This window comes from Pholis gunnellus (assembly GCF_910591455.1).
Source record: "Pholis gunnellus genome assembly, chromosome: 19".
Taxonomy (NCBI): domain Eukaryota; kingdom Metazoa; phylum Chordata; class Actinopteri; order Perciformes; family Pholidae; genus Pholis; species Pholis gunnellus.
In genome coordinates this window covers 10,758,329-10,776,743 of record NC_136546.1, presented here as the reverse complement: position 1 = coordinate 10,776,743, position 18,415 = coordinate 10,758,329, and the positions used below count along the sequence as shown (strand labels likewise).

Genomic DNA, 18,415 nt, shown 5'->3' with positions numbered 1-18,415 from the left:
CTGTATTTGGCAACCCTACTTGACTCACAGAGCTCTTCGTGCAGTGTGCATCTGCCAGTTGTCGCCATCATATTTGGCTACATGTCAAGCTAGCCTTTAAGTCATCCAGCCGTTGTGGTTCGAGGACACAAAGTTAATGATATCATTAACCTCTCTTTGTTTCTTCTGTCAAGTACCTGTGAACTGTTACGATGTTGTTATCCGGTGAACGCGTCTAGGACCCGGCGCTGTTAGTGTAATAGTGCGTAGTTTAAACGTTACTCTCACATTAGCAGGGGCTAATTCTCAGAGCACACATTAGCTGAAGTCTTGAGAAGCTGCGAAAACTGTCGCTAGCTAGCAGCTAAACTAGCCAGCTAGTCAGCTGGCTGCCTAAATAAGACATCGAGCAACGTTGAAGTGAAGGAAGCAACGACTGTGGACGGTGTTACATTAAGTTAGCAACGCACCTTAAGCTAAGGAGCTAGCAGCGTCACAGAGCTAGCTGCAACTCTGCTGAGAAACGGATGCTTTTCAGCTAACAAAGCTAACACAACACGGAGCTGGGACTGGTCTTCTGCGGTGGGAAGTCTGCTAAACTGGAGCTGGCATCGTCACATCTCCCGTGTCTAAAACGTATGTGTTACTTCTACTCATGTTTGTGTTTATTGTGGCCTTTCCTGTAGCCAATGAAGTGAAGCTAACGTTAACTTTTGCAAAGTGTCAACGGCTTTGCAACTTCTGCAACTGTGTTAGCCAGCTATACACCCCAAGTTCATACCATTGCTGTCAAGCTAGTTTACGTAGCGCGTTGTGTATTTCACACCCTCAACAGGCAGCGACGTGAACTATGATGTTATTGTGTTTTGGCAGCTGGCTGTTGGGCCTGACGACCAAGAAGATGTCTGAGGGAGAGAACAAGCAGGCCTCAGACACTACCCAGGAAGTGAAGGCAGAGTCCATCGCAGCTGCACCCACGGGTCAGACGGTGTCGTCCGTGTCCCCCCCTGTGTCCATGGTGACCCAGCCTCCAGCTACTGCTGCCACAGAGGATGAGGAAGAGGAGAGTGAGGATGAGTCGGAGATCTTGGAGGAAAGCCCGTGCGGACGCTGGCAGAAACGCAGAGAAGAGGTACAGGATATGTCTGCAGACGGGTCAAGTTTACCCTCACTAATGTATAATTAAAGAAAGCCTGATGCATTGTTTTTGTTGTCTTCCTGAAGGTGAATCAGCGCAACGTCCCTGGGATCGATAATGCTTACTTGGCCATGGACACCGAGGAAGGAGTTGAGGTGGTGTGGAATGAGGTCATGTTTTCTGAAAGGAAGAATTTCAAACTACAGGAGGTAGGTGCAACGCTGATGGAGCTATTTGTGTCTGAAGCAGTTGTGTGAATGAAACATGTATCGTAATGATTATGTAGGCAAGAGGACCAGGGTTTATACCTGCAAGGAATGAAATGTTTTGACAAGGTTTTAAGTTTTGTGTGTTTTTTGTGTTAGGTTGCATTCTTTACGGTGATCTCAATAACAACGTAGAAGCGTTCTGGTTTTAATTCCCCCCCTTTGGCTTTAAGGTCCTTATGTAAGTGGTCAGACATGTTGCTGCCAGCACCGTAGCAAAGTACACACTGTACCTGAGTAGTTACAGAAACAAGTTTTATACATTTGAAGGAGAGGGAGTAAGCAGACCAGAATAAGTCAGATTCAAGGCTCCAGTTTTTGTAATTTATTTGGTATTTAAAGTTTCTATTTTCCCATTCTAATCATTGTTGACCAATAGAAGCCCAGCATAGATGGAAAATGCAACATTCGGTTGTATGTTACTGTTAACATATTTACATTATGTCTGCATTTAAATGTGAATTGAATGTTGTCCGTTTGTTTTTTTCCCCACAGGAAAAAGTCAAAGCGGTTTTTGACAATCTGATCCAGCTGGATCATTTGAACATTGTGAAGTTCCACAAGTACTGGGCGGATGTGAAGGAGAACAGAGCGAGGGTGGGAGATCGTTACAAAAATAGATGTTTCATCAAATCCTGTAGAAAGTGCGAGTGTAATGGCTTTTATGTTGATCTGTTTGCATTTGTTTTGTCTGCAGGTGATATTCATCACGGAGTACATGTCCTCAGGAAGTCTCAAACAGTTTTTGAAAAAGACGAAGAAAAACCACAAGACCATGAATGAAAAGGTGTGTAAGCTCCGCTGTAATTCAACAGATTACTTTAAAATGAAGTTACTACGAAATGACGCTGACAAGTCAAGAACAGTTGATAAAAAAAACGTAACCTCTATCTACTGTGTTACGTTTTCTTTGTATTTACTTTTATTTTCTGACAGGCCTGGAAGCGCTGGTGCACACAAATACTCTCTGCTCTTAGGTAAGGAGAACAAAAACTTTGTGTGAGCTACTTAGTTTTAAAGAATAAATTGTCGTATAGAGCTTTGGCACAACTCAAGAGTCCAAATGTAAAGTACTACAATTGCCGGCAATCAAAACATTTTAGAATTCACCAAATGCAAACCAAACCGTTATTTGTTCCGTGGTGTGGTAGCGGATGTTGTATTAACGTTACCCTTGTTCTCTTGTCTCCAGCTACCTGCACTCATGTGAACCTGCCATCATTCACGGCAACTTAACCTGTGACACCATCTTCATCCAGCACAACGGCCTCATCAAGATCGGCTCAGGTAGACCTCATTTAACGATCGGGACAGAGGAAAGACACTGTTACGTCCCTCTTTTGACAAATGTTATTTTTATATTAACTTTGTTATTATTAAGGCTTTTCCACTCTATTTCAGTTGCTCCAGACACCATCAATAACCATGTGAAAACCTGCAGGGAAGAGCAGAAGAGCCTTCATTTCTTTGCTCCGGAATATGGAGGTACGATCTTGTCATTAAAGTCTCTCTCTCTCGCTCTCGCTCGCTCTCACTCACTAACTCATTTAAAAAAAGATCCTGTAATTTGTGTCAGATCTTTGTGATGCACGGTAGCGTTTCTAGATATTGATCAGCTTATCTCTGCTTTCAGCTGTTGCCAATGTCACCACAGCGGTGGATATCTATTCCTTTGGAATGTGCGCCTTAGAGGTGAGAGGTTACCTTGTTCTGCTCTGAGCAGTCAGTGACAAACATAACCGCTCCTTCTTTTATGGGAGATGTGCTTGATTGGTATTGTGCTGCATTATAAAATGTCCAATCAACACCCTACTTTGTCCGATGTCTTCCTCAGATGGCTGTGTTGGAAATCCAGAGTAATGGAGATTCGTCTTATGTGTCACAAGAAGCCATAAACAGTGCCATCCAGTTCCTAGAGGACCCACTGCAACGGGTTAGTGAGTGAGGGAGACGCAAGCATTGGAAGTCTGTTTGGAAGATAAATCCATAACCGTAAGTTTTTTTTACCTCGTGCTTTCTCAGGAATTCATCCAGAAGTGTCTGGAGGTCGACCCCAGTAAGCGACCCACAGCGAAGGAGCTGCTGTTTCACCAGGCCTTGTTTGAGGTGCCCTTACTCAAGCTGCTGGCTGCGCACTGCATCGTCAGCCACCAACGTGAGTCAAAGTGCACACAAAACCTTTTATCAGTTGGATTTTCCCACGTCCATGCTCCGTGGGTGTGACTTTTTTGCCATGTCATCACCGTCCATATCGCTACAACCAATGTGTGCACCAAGTTCTTTATAGATCTACTCTCTTAACTTTGCCCTCATATGGATGAGTTTAACTTTAAAATGTACAGAACTGTCCTCCAGGGGAGCATGCAACCGACGTCCACCCACCACAGTCTCTGTGATATATATAGTGCGGTGTAAACTGAGCTTTATGGTGAAAGTGCATCTTTATTGGCCGTGATTGAAGGCTTTATATTGCAGGAAATGCAACTTTGAGTTGTTGAAATAGATTAAAACTCATCAAAACCATCGAATGGTTCAGTGATCATCAAAGAGTACGTTACGCTTGACATGCCCATATCAAAAATACACAATTCACATTTTAGGAAAATAAATGATTGTATTTTTAATTGAATATTTGCTTTGATTAAAAAAAAGTCTTTGCATTAGAAGTTTTAATGATATATTATAAGCTGCTTAGAGCTATTGTAAGGAAGTTAAACGAAGCCGTGATGCAAATAATTTAACCCACTACGGACATTCACGATTATTAAATGGAAAAACAACTTCATGGGTGAATGTTCGTATCTGATTAGTCTTCTGTGTTTGTCAGTAGATATGATTCCAGAAAATGCTTTAGAAGAGATGACAAAGAACATGGACCCCAACTTGGTGATTGTTGAGGTTAAGGACGGAGTTCAGATGAAGTAAGTCTGAGTAAAACCACAAAACTGCTTTTTACTTTTTAATTGAATGAAGGTTTTGCCACACTGAGGTCCTGATTGGCTGAATATTCAGAATAAGTAATGTGTTTTTTTCTTCTGCTTCAGGCTGTCTCAGTTTCCTGCCCTTGAGCTGGACAAGTTCCTGGAAGATGTGAGGTAAGTCTGACTTGGATGCCTCGATCTACAAGTAAGACTATGTGAGGAAATGAGAGTTGCTCACTCTTTACTGACACAGACTGAGGACAAAAATTAGTAAATGTTGTCGTATTATTTAAATAAGAGCAAAGCCTGAAGTAGAGCCTCATGTGTACATTATAATAGACATGTATGGTGAGCAAACCCTTCCTGGACTGCACATCATGAAATCATTTTCAATGATCTTGACGGTGTCTTCTCTTTTCCGTTGGCGTAATAGGAATGGGATTTATCCTCTGACTGCGTTTGGCGTTCCCTCTCCACAACAACCTCAGCAGGAGACCGTGAAGTCGCCCATAGTGCCCCCCTCAGTGAAGAGCCCGACTCCTGAACCTGCAGAACTCGAGACCAGGAAGGTAAGAAGTGCCATGCTGATGGGCACAAAAATACGTTAGCTAGGGTTGCAACTATTTTGCAACTTTTGATCATTTAATAATTTGTTGATTATTACTTCGATATATCTATTATTTATTGAATAAAATGGGTTTTATTTTTGCCAGTGTTTTATTTAAAAAAAAGAAGATTTGCATGCAGTATATACGTGAAGACAAAAATTCTGAGGTAACGGTGCGCATTGTGTGCATCTTAATGAGATGTTTGTAGAATTAAACACCAAAAGAACATTTTTCTAGTGTCAAATGATGTAATCCGTTGGGTTTGGGGATTTGCATTTAGTTCTTCATGTGTGTGTTCCACCTCATCATTTTCTGTTCATATTCTGCGCGTCAGTGTGTCAAATATATTAAGCACTTTTCCTTCACAGGTCCTTCAGATGCAGTGCAATATTGAGCCTGTTGATGAGGGAACCAAGCATCATGTAAGCTTCCAGTCTGATGAGTGATGAACTAATGTTTCTGCTTTCAGTAACCATGAAAGTGCTCTCTGTTGTTCCATAAATACCTTAATTTATTCTCCTTCCAGCTGACCTTGTTGTTGAAACTTGAGGATAAACTGAACAGGCACTTAAGCTGTGATTTGTTACCAAGTGAGTATCTTCGCTATCTTGCTATATGCACACATTCATTTACATTCTACTATCCAATACTCCGTTCTAATCATCACGTGATCACCAGCCTTTAGTGGGAGAGAGAGATGAACAACAACAAATACAAATACACAGAGAAAACAAATGCAACACTAATGGTCAGACTTCCACACTGCACCTTTAATCTCTTCAGTAAGACACTTAAATACTTTAAAGGCACATCATTTGATAATTGATAATACTGGCACGATGTTGTTCTTAACATGTGCCACGAGGCGTCCGTCCTGCCACCATGTATGATCGTGACCGCCTTGTGTTTGTGTTCAGATGAGAACGTGCAGGAGCTGGCTGTGGAGCTTGTCCAGCTGGGATTCATCAGTGAGGTAAGTGGAGTTCATCATCATTACGCTGCTGAAGCCATTAGTCACCACAACCTCTGAGACGTCCGTTTTAACCTCCCCGTCTCTACATTTCAGGGCGATCAGCCACGACTCGCATCCGTTCTTGAAGAGGCCTTTTCAAAGTTCTACAGCCGGAATGGGTCCCTCAATCCGGTGACTGTCTCCTCGTAGCGGAGGACTCTCTCGGCCTTCTGTCAGCCCTCCTCGTCCTCCACAACAGGACTATCTTTCTGCTCCACCTCTGTGTTGCAGAACAGCTTTGTGAGGACCGAGGAGGAAGCCTTTGGTCTGGTTGCACATCCTGCAGCCTGTCGTATCTCCTGGTGGGAAAAGCTGCCACTAAGTGGTTGTCGCTGTCAATCTTTACTTATTATTTTTTTTTTTTTTCTTCTCCCACCCAATACAGCCATCTGCTTCTCTTTTAAAAGAAGAAATCCAAGTCGCAACTTAAAGGAAAATACATGTTTTCACTTTTCTGGGACTTATTTCTTTGAGTGAAGAAAGAGGTAAGCTCCATTAGACCGGATGACAGCAGTAGTTCCCTTAAGTCAGTATTAAAACTGTATTTTAAATATTTTTACTTAAAACTGTTCAATAGTTGTCTGTATAGAAAAAGAAGAATCTTTGTCCCGGCATACTGAAGTGTATGTATTATGGTGTCGTGAGGTAAAGTCTTGTCTGGTCCTTTAAACGTTCTCTTCAGCAGCGACTGAGGCATCTTCCGACCTTGTATCGGTTTTCGAAGACTCTCGAATGCGTCACGCTGGTTAATGCAACGGATGCGACGTCACTTTTCCTTCAAAATCCTGTAATTATACAAAGTAGTCATGAAATATGCGGCCGCAACACAATTTGAAGAGCTGTAGCTAAAATATATAGAAATCTAACTATTTATTTGTGTATTTTTCTTGTGAGTACTGTCATTCACTTCCAGCACTAAGGCCGGTGGGTATGCTTTCATTTGCTTTCTTTAAACCGTTATTTTGCTACGAAAAGAGGAAGTCATCACTCGACTGTGGTCCAACTACGACTGTAGCTTCTGTATCCCAGCAGCTCACTGCAGCGCTAGTCGATTAGGTCCAGATTAATAATACGTTGTCTTCAGGGGACATTTTACACAGGAGAGGTTGGTTAGATTCATGTGAAGATGGTTTTGCGTTTCAGCACACGATCTGGTTTTCAAGAGGTTTAGTGAGTGCATGTGTGCTTTGCTACGCCTCGATGGAAACTGATGCACGCAGCAAGCTCGCTTCTGGTGTTTGTTCCAGTCTCATTTTCACATCGATGGTGAAAGTTATGTGATCATGCAGAGGAAGTTGTGGTCGTGTGACTCTGAATCATTTGTTTTCTTCATGGCTGAGAAATTCTGCGTGACACCAGAGCTAAAGCTTTGCCCCCCCCGTCATATAGATATTGGCTCATGTTCCCCTTCTATGTTACCTGTTTGGGGAACTCTGTTAGTTTGCACTGCTGTACACTTTTATATCCTTTTGGAAATGTCCTGTGGCCTCTGGCTGCTTTACTTAGATAAATTGGATATGGCATCGTTCAGAATGTCAGCGATGGAGTCTACTCTATGCTGTGACACTACTTTTTTTGACAGGTCTGTAGATACTTCGAGATACAAGTGTGGAACTGCCTGGCATGCTTGTAACCATCTTGTTCACTGTAGGCTGGAACCAGTGCTCTGTTTCTGCGATGCATTTACCTTCTTTTTCACTTCCTGAAATAAATATTTACACTTCAGCTTTTTAGTTTGGTGTCAATTTTCATGATCAAGGAAAGTGGAAGAAGATTAAAGACTGAAGAAGAATGTCTTATTTCCGATGTCGGCAAAAGTCATAAAAAGTTGGATACTATCCTATGTAAAAATAGTATGTCGAAAATTCTTTTAAAAAGCGATAGTATGTTGGAAAAAGTCATAAAAAACAAAAGCCCTAATATTATATGTCGGAAAAAGTCCTGGTGTATGTCGGAATAAATTCAGAAAAGGCCAATAACAGCATGTCTTAAAAAGTCATACAAATCTCGTCTAGTATGTCTCAAAATATTTTAAAAGGACACTAATAGTATGTCAGAAAGTTGTGGTATAACATGTCGAAAAAATAAAAGTATAGTAACACGAAAAAAGTAATTGTATAAAATGTAAAAATTAAAAATCTTTGGATAGTAGGTTGAAAAAGCCTGCAAAAAAGTCCTAAGAAGTGAAGAAAAGTCATTAATAAGCCAAAATATAGTATTTCTAAAAGTCATACAAATTCTTAGTATAGGTTTTTTTTTGTCATCCTATCCTATGTAAAAAAATAATAGTGTAGTAATTTTGTCAAAAGTAAAAATAAGTCATAGTATAGCATATTGAAAAAATTCATTATTTCCAATGTCAGCAAAAGTCATAAAGTTCTGGTAACGGACGTTGAAAAAGGTCAAAGTAGAATATGTTGACAAAAGTCAAAGTATAGTCGAAAAATGTTGAAAGAAGTTATTAAAAAGTCACACGTCATGTCGAAACAAATCCTAATCATAGTAGTCAAAAAAAGTGAAGTCATAAAAAAGTTAATTTCTAGTATGTTGCAAAAAAATCGGTGTTGAAAAAAAGTCACCAGAGCATTGCATATTAATACGTCATAAAAAAGTCAAATAAAGTATGTTGAAAAAGTAATTAAAAAGTCATATCCTATGTGTGCAACAATATCCTAGTATAGCATACCGATAAAAGTAATATGAATTTCAAAGTGTAGCACGTATGTCATAAAACGTCATCGTACAGTGTGCCATAAAAAGGTCATAGTATAGTATGTCAATAAAAGGCTTAAACACAGAAACCAATTGAGACAAAATTCAATTGTTTGAATTATTTATACAAAAAAACCCATCCTGGAGTATCGGGAGCATGAGCTCTGCCCTCCGAGCATCACTGTTTGATTTCATCATTTGTTCAAAGTTTTAAGAAACTGTAGCCCTTGTACAAGTAAATTCATGTACATACGTAAAGTCACAATGTGTGCTCAAATAACAGTTGAATAAAACACATTTCATGCTGACAAACACATTGCCGTACAAAATTACAGCAGTATAATAAAGGTACAGCAAGACTAAAAAATAGTTTTGATATAAAACACCCTAGAAACACACTCTAAATAAAAAGCTACCAAAATGGCGACATCCAGTTCATGAGTGTTTTTCAGCTGCGTGGGTCTTTTTCAATTCTGTACAATGTGAGTAAAAACAAAAAAACAATCTACAAAAACAGTACATAGCACTTCAATTCAAACACATTACTTTTCACATTAACTTTGTGTTTTACTTCCCAGTTTGAAAGTAATGTATATAGGCACAGTAATTAAATTCATGAACCATGTTTGGTCAACACCGTTCCTCGTTATGCACAACTCCCCTTCAACCCGTTAAGAGTCTAATTCTGGCAAACATTACATTGTTGTCACACTTTCTCTCTTTTCCAGAGGTTTGCCATCGTGGAGCCGAGAGCTGCCAAACAAAGCGTGATAATTGCTGCCGAGTGTGAGCTTCTGTTACCGCGTCGTCCGTCTCCAACAATTAAACATCACTGCACATTGTCCTCAATACCGGATTGCTGCCACGAAGCTTCACATACAAACACCCGTTAAATGTAAACGTCTGCAACTCTGAAGGGTCTCATTCCAAAACACATTTTAGATTTTAAACTTAATTTGATCTTAATTTCAGCACAATTCAAATAATCATTATAATCCATTATTTACAGGCACAGACATACTTTCCTTAAATATTTAGCATTTTGTTGATGTCAGTTAATATTTAAATTCATGTTTTTATGTTTGTAAATAGAATATTGTTTGGACCTTATGTTTGTATTTTATCAAATAAAGGTTTATTTTGTCCCCAAAATTAAAAAAGCTCATAAACACAACTAGGTTTTGGGGTTAATTCAATATTATCATTTATCATGTCTCCATATTCATATTGAGACGTTCATTGAGTAGTTCTGAACAAGTTTGACCTAAATCTGTCGCAGCATGATATCTTAATAATTTCAGGGTGTTTTGAACAAAAGACATTTTGACTCGTCACTGAACAAAGAGCACAGGTATTGACATTATTGTGGGCGCATGACGAGTCAAACTGTCTGCTGGGAAAAAGGCTTATTTATGGAAGCCCATTCCCGCCAGTAACAGAGAATACAAAAAACGTAGCCGTAGCCGAAATAAAAAGACCCTGTAAGTCATAACTAAGGGCTGTCACAATATCAGATTTTAACAACACGGTTGTTGTTGTTGTGTGGGGATGGGTAACAAAACCCGGAATGAGCACCAGTGCTAAATTATTAAAGGCTGGAGTATCGATAAGCTGATATGTTATCGGTTCTTTTTTTATCGTTACTTTTAAACGTGTCGGTCTAAACTTTAACCGGTATCGGATGTTGGGATTATTATTTATTTCAATGACATTTCAGATTGTTTCCAGTGAGATATTATAGAGTTCATACAGTGACTTTACTGTTGTATGTATTACTGTCGCTGCTCTAGAAACATTTAGTTGTATTTTAAATATTATTTAATTCTAATCGTGTACTGAATTTATTCTCTTTTTAAGTAATATATTAAAAGCAGTTATTTAGTAAAGACAAAGATACAAAGTATCGATAAGAGAAGTGGTATTAATAATATTCTAACAATATCCATCCCTATAATCATGGCCGGAAGAATTCAAGATAACGTTTTCACTAAATCCATAGAAAACGTGAACAAAAAATAGTTTCCTATTATAATGACTTACAGGATCTTTCTTTTTTCACCACATTGCCAGAAATGGTTTTCCAGATCATTTTGTTCTAATATATACTAAAAATCATTTGACTCAAAGGGATACAAAAGATTAAAAAAATGATATGTTATTTTAAATATTGTTTGTCAATATCCCTGCAGATCAAAATCGTTCTGTATAATTAAAACAAAGGTTGTTATCGTCCCTAAACTCTTTAAACTTTGTAAGTATAATACTTTTGATAGCAACATAAACAACGTGTGACGTTCTACTGTCATGCCAAGAAAATATATTGTACAGAGTTAATCGGTCTTTTACAGTCTGCAGGGTAGCGTGATTCATCCACTGGTACATTTTAAACATATCCAGAAATCATCCATTTAGACAAATCTTTAGGGTCTGAATTTGAAGAAATGTTGTGCTTTTTTTTCTCTGTTGCATCCCAACTTGATGGCGTATGCTGTATCTTAAGCCGCAGCTCTGCATATCCCATTTCTTATTTTGGAGTGAAACACTTCAACCCGATGTAAAGTTAGCACCGTGTCAGTGCAGCAAAAGGCATTCAACTTGTGGTGGCTCATTCTGGTTCCACTCATGGCTTGGAAGCAGATGACTTCATGGTGTCATTTAGCTCTGTAATAAAAGATCCACGAGCCCCCTTTCCCTAATGTTTCATGACAGAGGGGTCTGAGGATCAGAAAAAGGCGAAGACATCCTTTATTTCTTCAGACACTGGTACATCAGTGCTCGTGGATTCAGCATGTAGCGCTCAGAGTTGAGTAACTTGGTGAGATACTGCGGCACCGGAGGCCGAGGCGCCATGTAGGACACTGCAGGACTGACGGCCATTACCTCCGCAATCTTCTGCTTCATCTCCTTGATCTCCCGGTCCTGCCTCATCACTTTATCTGCCGGACAAACAAAGGTAATCCATGAGTGTGTGGAGACTGCAGGATGTGGCAATCCATAATATTTCCAAGCCATTTATTTACTATAATATATGAAAAAATTGATTCTTAGGAGTTATTCTTTATATTTAAGTATTAAAAAAAACATTGTGCACAGAGTCACACATCACAGGCACTGAGAATACACATACATTTAACATGAAGTTGCACAAGGACACAAAACACATGAAGAAGAAGAACCTTGAGCGATTTCCAGCTGTCGGCGGGCGTCTCCCAGAGCTGAGAACAGGTCCAGTTTGATGCGAGTCTCTGCGCTCAGGTTGTACTCCAGATGTTGAGCCTTCTCCTGCATGGCCGACAGAGTGGACAGCAGCATGTCTGTCTCTTTCTCCAAACAGCGGTACTTTCCCAGAGCCTGAGTCCAGAAACACATTGACCGTAAGAACACGTGTAACATGTCTAAACATCAATCATGTGCCATGACCACCTGAGGAATTACGTGCTTTGGTTTCTTAAGTATTTTGTTTTTATTTCATAAAGACGAGTTCTGGCTCATCGACTTAGGAAACCAAATGCACCACAGAGAGAAAATCATTTCCATGATGAATTGGCCAGCCATTCAAAAAACACGAAAGCTGCACATTTGATTAGATATTACGTCGGCTGAGGGATGATTGTTTCGGCGTTAACATTGACCGTTAACATTTTGAAGGAGGTGACCTGTACTTTGAAACTTTAATAAAGCAGTGCAATGTTTTTATGAAAGACCGGGCTTTTGTTTCAGCATGCTTCATGGAGAGTGTGCACATTAAATCAATTACCAAACAGTACAACAATGTGCACACCTGATGTAAAGACGACATAACAACCATACAATATTACTGCATACCGTTATGATGACTGCAGGCCAAAATAAAATAGAAAAAAACAAACACTAAATGGTCCCGATGAACAATTCAGTTTTCTAATAGATTTTACGAACACAAAGAATTACAGACAAAAATAATTAGAACTCAAAACAGCAAAACAACTACATGACCAAACTGAGGACAACCAAGTACTGGACCACAGACATTTAAACTCACAAGCTCATTCCCAAATAGTGTAAAAAGATACCTCAACATCACTCTCTAGATCTACCACACGACTCTCTTTCACTTGACACTCCAGCTGTAGTTGTTTGTACTCTGTCTCTAGATCTTTAACTCTTTTCCTTAACATTTGGGTCTCACAGTGTTCCTGCCTGGTGTAGGAGATGGAGAAAATAACAGTTTTGAGCAGTAGGAGAGGAGATTTTACTGGAAATGAAGACCAGTTTACACAGAAAGAAACATTTCACTTGCATTGGTTTTTACACACATGTAAGGTAGATGGTTACATAAAATGCAAAGTAAATGTAATGTGTGCATTAAAGAAATAGCTATAAAAAAAATACGCTTATTCACTTTCTTGCCAAGACTTAGATGAGACAATTGATACCCAGGCGGGGGGAGCAACTGTTTACATGGAACGGCGTCACGTAATTAGCATACAAAAAAAGGTTACTGTACTCTGTTGTAGTTACAGATAAAAGGGAGAAATCCCATTAGAACTAGTAAGTAGTAATTGTAATGAAATATATTTTTTAACCCTAACCCTGTTGATGCCACTGTCATATCTGTACTTTCAAAATAAGGCGACAGCTAAAATTAGCTAAGCTCAGCACAAAGACTAGAGGCAGAAATGAAGCTAATCAACTGCTGGCTCCACCTTCATGCTGCAGACACATATCTCCCGCTTGGCAAGAAAGCAAACAATAATAACTCAAAGTATTTCTGCAAATGTTTGGCCATACACTCCCAGCTGTATATAATTAAACTCAGTAGCATACAAATGCAGATCCAGCTGTTTACTTCCCGGGCAAAAAGCCACTTCAATAACGAGGAATTTTAAAGGTTTGACAGCTGTGGTTTACCTGTTTGTTAGACTCCGTGCCATCATGGCGGCTTCCTCCAGTTTCTGAGCCTGAAGCTCAGCCAACTGTTTCTCTACAGAGAGTCTGGCCTCCGTCTCTGCTCTGGTCTTCTTCTCCAGCATCGCACTGCTCTGTTTGTCCCTCTGCTTGGTTTTAGTCAGACACAGAATCCTGAATGAAAAAGCAATAATCTCACTTTACATAATGCCAGAAATAGGACCACATCCAGATAGTTTGAGATTAACTTCACAGTGTCTCTGAAACAGACAGGATCCTTGTAGTTGCCGGGGGAGCACCTTGCTTTGAAAAACTGGAGCAGCGGTGGCGCTGATCACAGCTGTGCAACAACATCCTCATCTCAGAAGAGATTTTTAAACCTCTGGATGTTTGTAATGTGGTTAAAGTATTAATCTGCTATTGCAGAGAAAAGTTGTGGAGTCAACAAGAGAAATGCATTAATTACACAGGAAATGAAATAGCATGATCAAGCATGGTTGTGTATTGGTAGCCCCAACACATAGATGTGATATTAATTCCATCCATCATCAGCCCCACGAATGGTTTGCGTTCACACAGATAACCGTGGTCCTGGCAGCAGCTCTGCATGCAATCATCCCCGTCTTTACTTTGTATTTATAGACGGATGTAATGTGTAAGACTGCCCACAGACGGAGCCAGAGACCAGCTTTCAGCAGTGGATCTGGAGGATGACTCACTTGCTCTGGAGTAGCATGTTAGACTGTCTGAGCAGGGAAACCTCTGGTCTCAGGCTCCTCTCGCTGTTCGTCAAGTTGCAGATGTGACTTCGCAGCTCCTGCTCGCTCTGCCGGCTCACCTGCAGCTCGCCCCTCAGCTTCCTCAGCTCCTGCTCCAGCCTGAAAGGAAATTACAGATTTTTTTTTCTAGCTTTGATTTCACCTACGCGTGCCTAGTTTCTAACTGCAGGACGTTAATGGTGGCATACTTGGTCATCTGCTCGGCGTGGTGATTCTGAGCTGCCGCGGCACTCTTCTCTGTTGTGTCTTGGTTGAGGCAGAATGTTTTTGAGCTGGACCTCTGCTTCTTCTCCGTCCTCCTCGCAGGTGGTGAAGGGGTGTTTGTGCTGCCTCTGCGGGCTTTTGGCGAGGAGCCTTTAGCCGCCCTTGTGGCTTTGCTCCCTTGCTCATCTTGAGGTAGATTTTCGGGGGTTGTGGAGGATTCTGGTCCTCCTGCCCCACAGTGGGGCAGATCTCTGGACTCGCCAGGTTTGGATGATAACGGCCGCCGGTTTGATTCAGCCGACATCATCTCCGGGGTTCCCTTCTCCGTCGCTCTCTCCTCACTGCGGATCTGGAGGCAGTCCACAGTGTGCACCTCATCATGGGCCACTACAGTGCCGTTCTGACACTGATACTGAGTCGACTCGGGCTTTATCTTCCATTTTGAGCCTGCAGGTACAGGCAGAAACAACAACATCTGTGTAATGTGATCTTAATTTTGCTCATTTTTAATAAATTGGCATTTTGTAATGCATAATTGTTGTTCTTAAGACCCGGTTTCTGGCAGGTCTTTCTCACTGTTAGTTTGGAATGGAACAGTTTCGGACCGAGTGGTTACTTTGAGTGATCGCACAAACAAAAGAGTGCCGAACCTCTGAGCTCATAAATTAGAAGTGTGTGTTAATAGATGGTGCAGATAACTTACTGCTGCTGCCATCTGTGCCATTCTTGGGGTAAACCTGCAGGCCCGGAGGGAGCGAATGCTGCAGGAGGTGCATGTGGAAGTCGTTCTCACTCTGCACGGCTTTCTGTATGCGCAGCTTGAAGATGTTGGTGAAGTAGCAGGTGGCATCAAACCCCAAATACACTACAGGATATCCAATGCTGAATTTGAAAACAAAAGGGGGAAAGACACAGTTTGAATATGTGTGCCACATTAAAATGATAAAAACACATCTTAGCTAAGAGATTTCTATTATTAATGATTGGTATATTTATAGATTTATGCTCATTTGTACTTCCTTCATTTGTTACTTTATAGGTCATTAGCTAGTAGCATACAAGTGAATGTACTCCTCGAATAAATGGTTCACAAACATCTAGGCCATAATATCACACAATGGATTAATAAAAGTGTAATGATGATGCTTTTTATCGCAACGCAATTTTATGTCAAGACATTTTAATTCCGAAAATGATTTTTTAGGGCCGAATGATTTGTGTCGAATCAACATACCAGTGTGCAGCAAAGAAATGAGACAGGTTGGCATGAGAGGTTTTAAGGTCTTTGAGTCGGAGCGAAGCCTCCGTGTACACGAGCAGAATCCACAGGGACACCGTCGATATACAGATGCCTTTCTCTGCACACAAACAAACAGACAAAGCTTAATTGTTTTACGACAGGAACAGAGTTTGGTACGTTTTGTCATATGTAGGACACAATAATCGCACACTCACCTGTGTGCCATATGTAATTGAATAACACATAAGTGCTCGCCACGAAGAACAGCCAGTGCAAAGGCACAAAAATTAAACAAAAGATGTCCAGAGTGAAGGCAGCACAGACAAAAACAACACAAATAACCTGCAAAAAAAAAAAACCCACAAAATTTCAGTAAAAACGCACCGGGGTGGGATTATGATCGTCTTGGCACACAATATGAAATCACACAGTAGAGGGTTCTCACCAGCCCGTGGCAGTGGAAAGTGGTGTACACACTCCCAAAGAAAAGCCAGCATGGCCACAAGTACTCCAGCCTGAATTCAAGCATGAAATCTGCCAGCAGCACCAGCGTCCACATCATCATAAACTTCAGGAAAGTGAATGCACTGCAAATAGATGACAGATGAAGTCCATTACTGTTGTTATTATACATAAAACATCAGCAGGGGGGGGGGTGTATTCAGGCAGGGTAAATGTGATTTGTACGAGTCAAAACATTATACACACACACACACACAGAAGCCAACAGACAAACGGCATACATGTTGCTAAACCTATAATTAAGCAGCTGCATCTAAAAACTGCGGTCCATCCTTTTAAGTGGAGGCACTACAGAACAATGACTGTTCCCTCGTTCATTTGATCAGGCGACCGGGAGCCAAACGGGAGCCGTGGTTTCCTCCTTTGTTCTGCTCACATCAGCCCTTCTTTGTTTGGTAACCATGGCGATATTTCATCTGGAGGAGAGAGGGAGCACCACAGCATCCTATTGCACATGGAAGTTTTAAATGTGCCCTATTCAATGTTACTGATGTGGAATGTATTTTAATTTAACTCACAGTGAAATATGATACTAAATAGGCAACAATAAAAAGCTTTAATTTGTCTGAAAGAGTGAGGGACAAAGAGGGAGGACGAGCACATCTTCAGTTTTAATTCATCTCACTGATATTTTAAATATGCAAGTTCATCTTTCAGAGTAAAGAGGGTGAGATATGGAGGACTACCACGTCTTAAACTATTCAAAGAAGTTCATTTTAAATAGTTTTTAATATATACGCCACAATAAAGGAGCAATAATTATACATGTGATTGCAAATTCATGAAAACAAAAGAAGGCAGTGTGTGTATTTAAATATACAGCCTAGTCTCTATCTGTTTTTATTTCCTGAATTGCTCATGTGTAACAATTCAATTAAAACAAGTGTTGTTTTTTTTGTCTTTTCTTATCTGGACTCTTGTCTAGACGCTTTTAAATTCAGCTTTTTTTTCTGTGCAAAAGCAGCCGCTTTCGTTTGGCCTAAAAGGGGAAATACAGCTAATAAAATTGCACAATTGCACGCATCATTCTGCCTAATTGTGTCACACTCTGAGGAGCAGCAGGCCGACGTTAACTTGCACGGCTGCTGATTTCTGTCCTTTCCGTAAACATTAATCCGCTGAAGAAAGTCGCACATTTTCTACACGCCTGTCTGCGCAGCTGAACCCGCAATGAAGCGCATTTACAGCCCCAGACTGGTGCATAAATATAAAAAACGTGAGGCGCGAGATGAAGTGATGCGGGATGCGAGGCAGACAGGTGAGCATGATGACGACGGCTGGATTTTTTTACACAAAGACGAGGCACCACAACAAAAGCAGCCTCCGCCAGGCGACGCGTTAGCTACCTTTCAGACAGCCTCTCCGTTATTTTCATTTTTTTCATTTTCCGTAGTCTGTTCGCGTCCACATAACGTTTCTTCATCTTATGGCTTCTACTCCCTCCGTGCTGTTTGTGTTTTCACACCGCGGCAGCGGCAGCGGAGATGGGGAAAAAAAGGGGCTCAAGATGAAAATGAAGAAGATCCCTCGTTGTGGAGGAGGACGTTCAGCTCAAACCTGTGATGATGTCTGGCTACATCGACGGTCTCCCGAACGGCTCTGCGCATGCCCAGTGGATGTTGCACCTACAAGTGTTCATCGCAGGAGGGGAGCAGAACAACACACTTGTGTTTTTATTTATATTATATTGTAGTGATGATGATAATACTAATAATACGGTAATATTGCAAGGAGCGTTACAAACACATAATTTAAAAATAATAACACATAGCCTTTTAATAAATGCAACAATAAAGGACAAATTCTGATTACGGTATTTTAAACAATATACAATGTTCTTTGATTATTTTAAATTTAGATTAGGGTTTCTACTGGACCCCACATTGAGAATCACATACAATATATATGTATCAAGTCAAGTCAATTATATTTATATTTATATAGCCTAATATCACAAATTTCCCTCAAGGAACCTTACAATCTGTACAGCGTACAACACCCTCTTTCTGTAGACTCTTGATTCAGATAAGGAAAATCTAACCCCGACAATAAAAGCTTTATTGAGGTAAAAATTGAAGACACCTCAGGAAGAGCAGCTGAGGAGGAATCCCTCTCCCAGGACAGACATATCCATCTCCTTCATGTGT

General features: G+C 40.5%; 2 protein-coding genes across 3 annotated transcripts; one reads left to right on the top strand and one right to left on the bottom strand.

The window, feature by feature from the left end:
• Window positions 1-75: 75 nt before the first annotated feature.
• Window positions 76-7,649, top strand: nrbp1 (nuclear receptor binding protein 1). Of its 2 annotated transcripts, none has more exons than XM_079179757.1 (18): window positions 76-615; window positions 853-1,111; window positions 1,204-1,326; window positions 1,879-1,980; window positions 2,081-2,170; window positions 2,320-2,360; window positions 2,576-2,670; window positions 2,785-2,868; window positions 3,017-3,075; window positions 3,218-3,316; window positions 3,406-3,538; window positions 4,214-4,304; window positions 4,428-4,478; window positions 4,738-4,873; window positions 5,281-5,334; window positions 5,439-5,502; window positions 5,830-5,885; window positions 5,979-7,649. In XM_079179757.1, the coding sequence occupies exons 2-18, from the start codon at window positions 881-883 to the stop codon at window positions 6,072-6,074; spliced, it is 1,605 nt and encodes a 534-aa protein (XP_079035883.1). In that variant the 5' UTR covers window positions 76-615; window positions 853-880; the 3' UTR covers window positions 6,075-7,649. The 2 variants fall into 2 exon arrangements, with proteins under 2 accessions (XP_079035883.1, XP_079035882.1); XM_079179756.1 differs by having other exon boundaries at window positions 4,211-4,304.
• Window positions 7,650-11,381: 3,732 nt separating this feature from the next.
• On the bottom strand, window positions 11,382-17,706 carry LOC306711507 (macoilin; the record flags this gene model as incomplete). Its single annotated transcript, XM_079180479.1, has 11 exons — window positions 17,615-17,706; window positions 16,192-16,333; window positions 15,962-16,088; window positions 15,741-15,864; window positions 15,210-15,388; window positions 14,491-14,953; window positions 14,243-14,401; window positions 13,527-13,697; window positions 12,689-12,815; window positions 11,813-11,987; window positions 11,382-11,572 (listed from the first exon to the last, which is right to left on the bottom strand). The coding sequence occupies exons 1-11, from the start codon at window positions 17,689-17,691 to the stop codon at window positions 11,382-11,384; spliced, it is 1,935 nt and encodes a 644-aa protein (XP_079036605.1). The 5' UTR covers window positions 17,692-17,706.
• Between the last annotated feature and the right edge of the window lie 709 nt (window positions 17,707-18,415).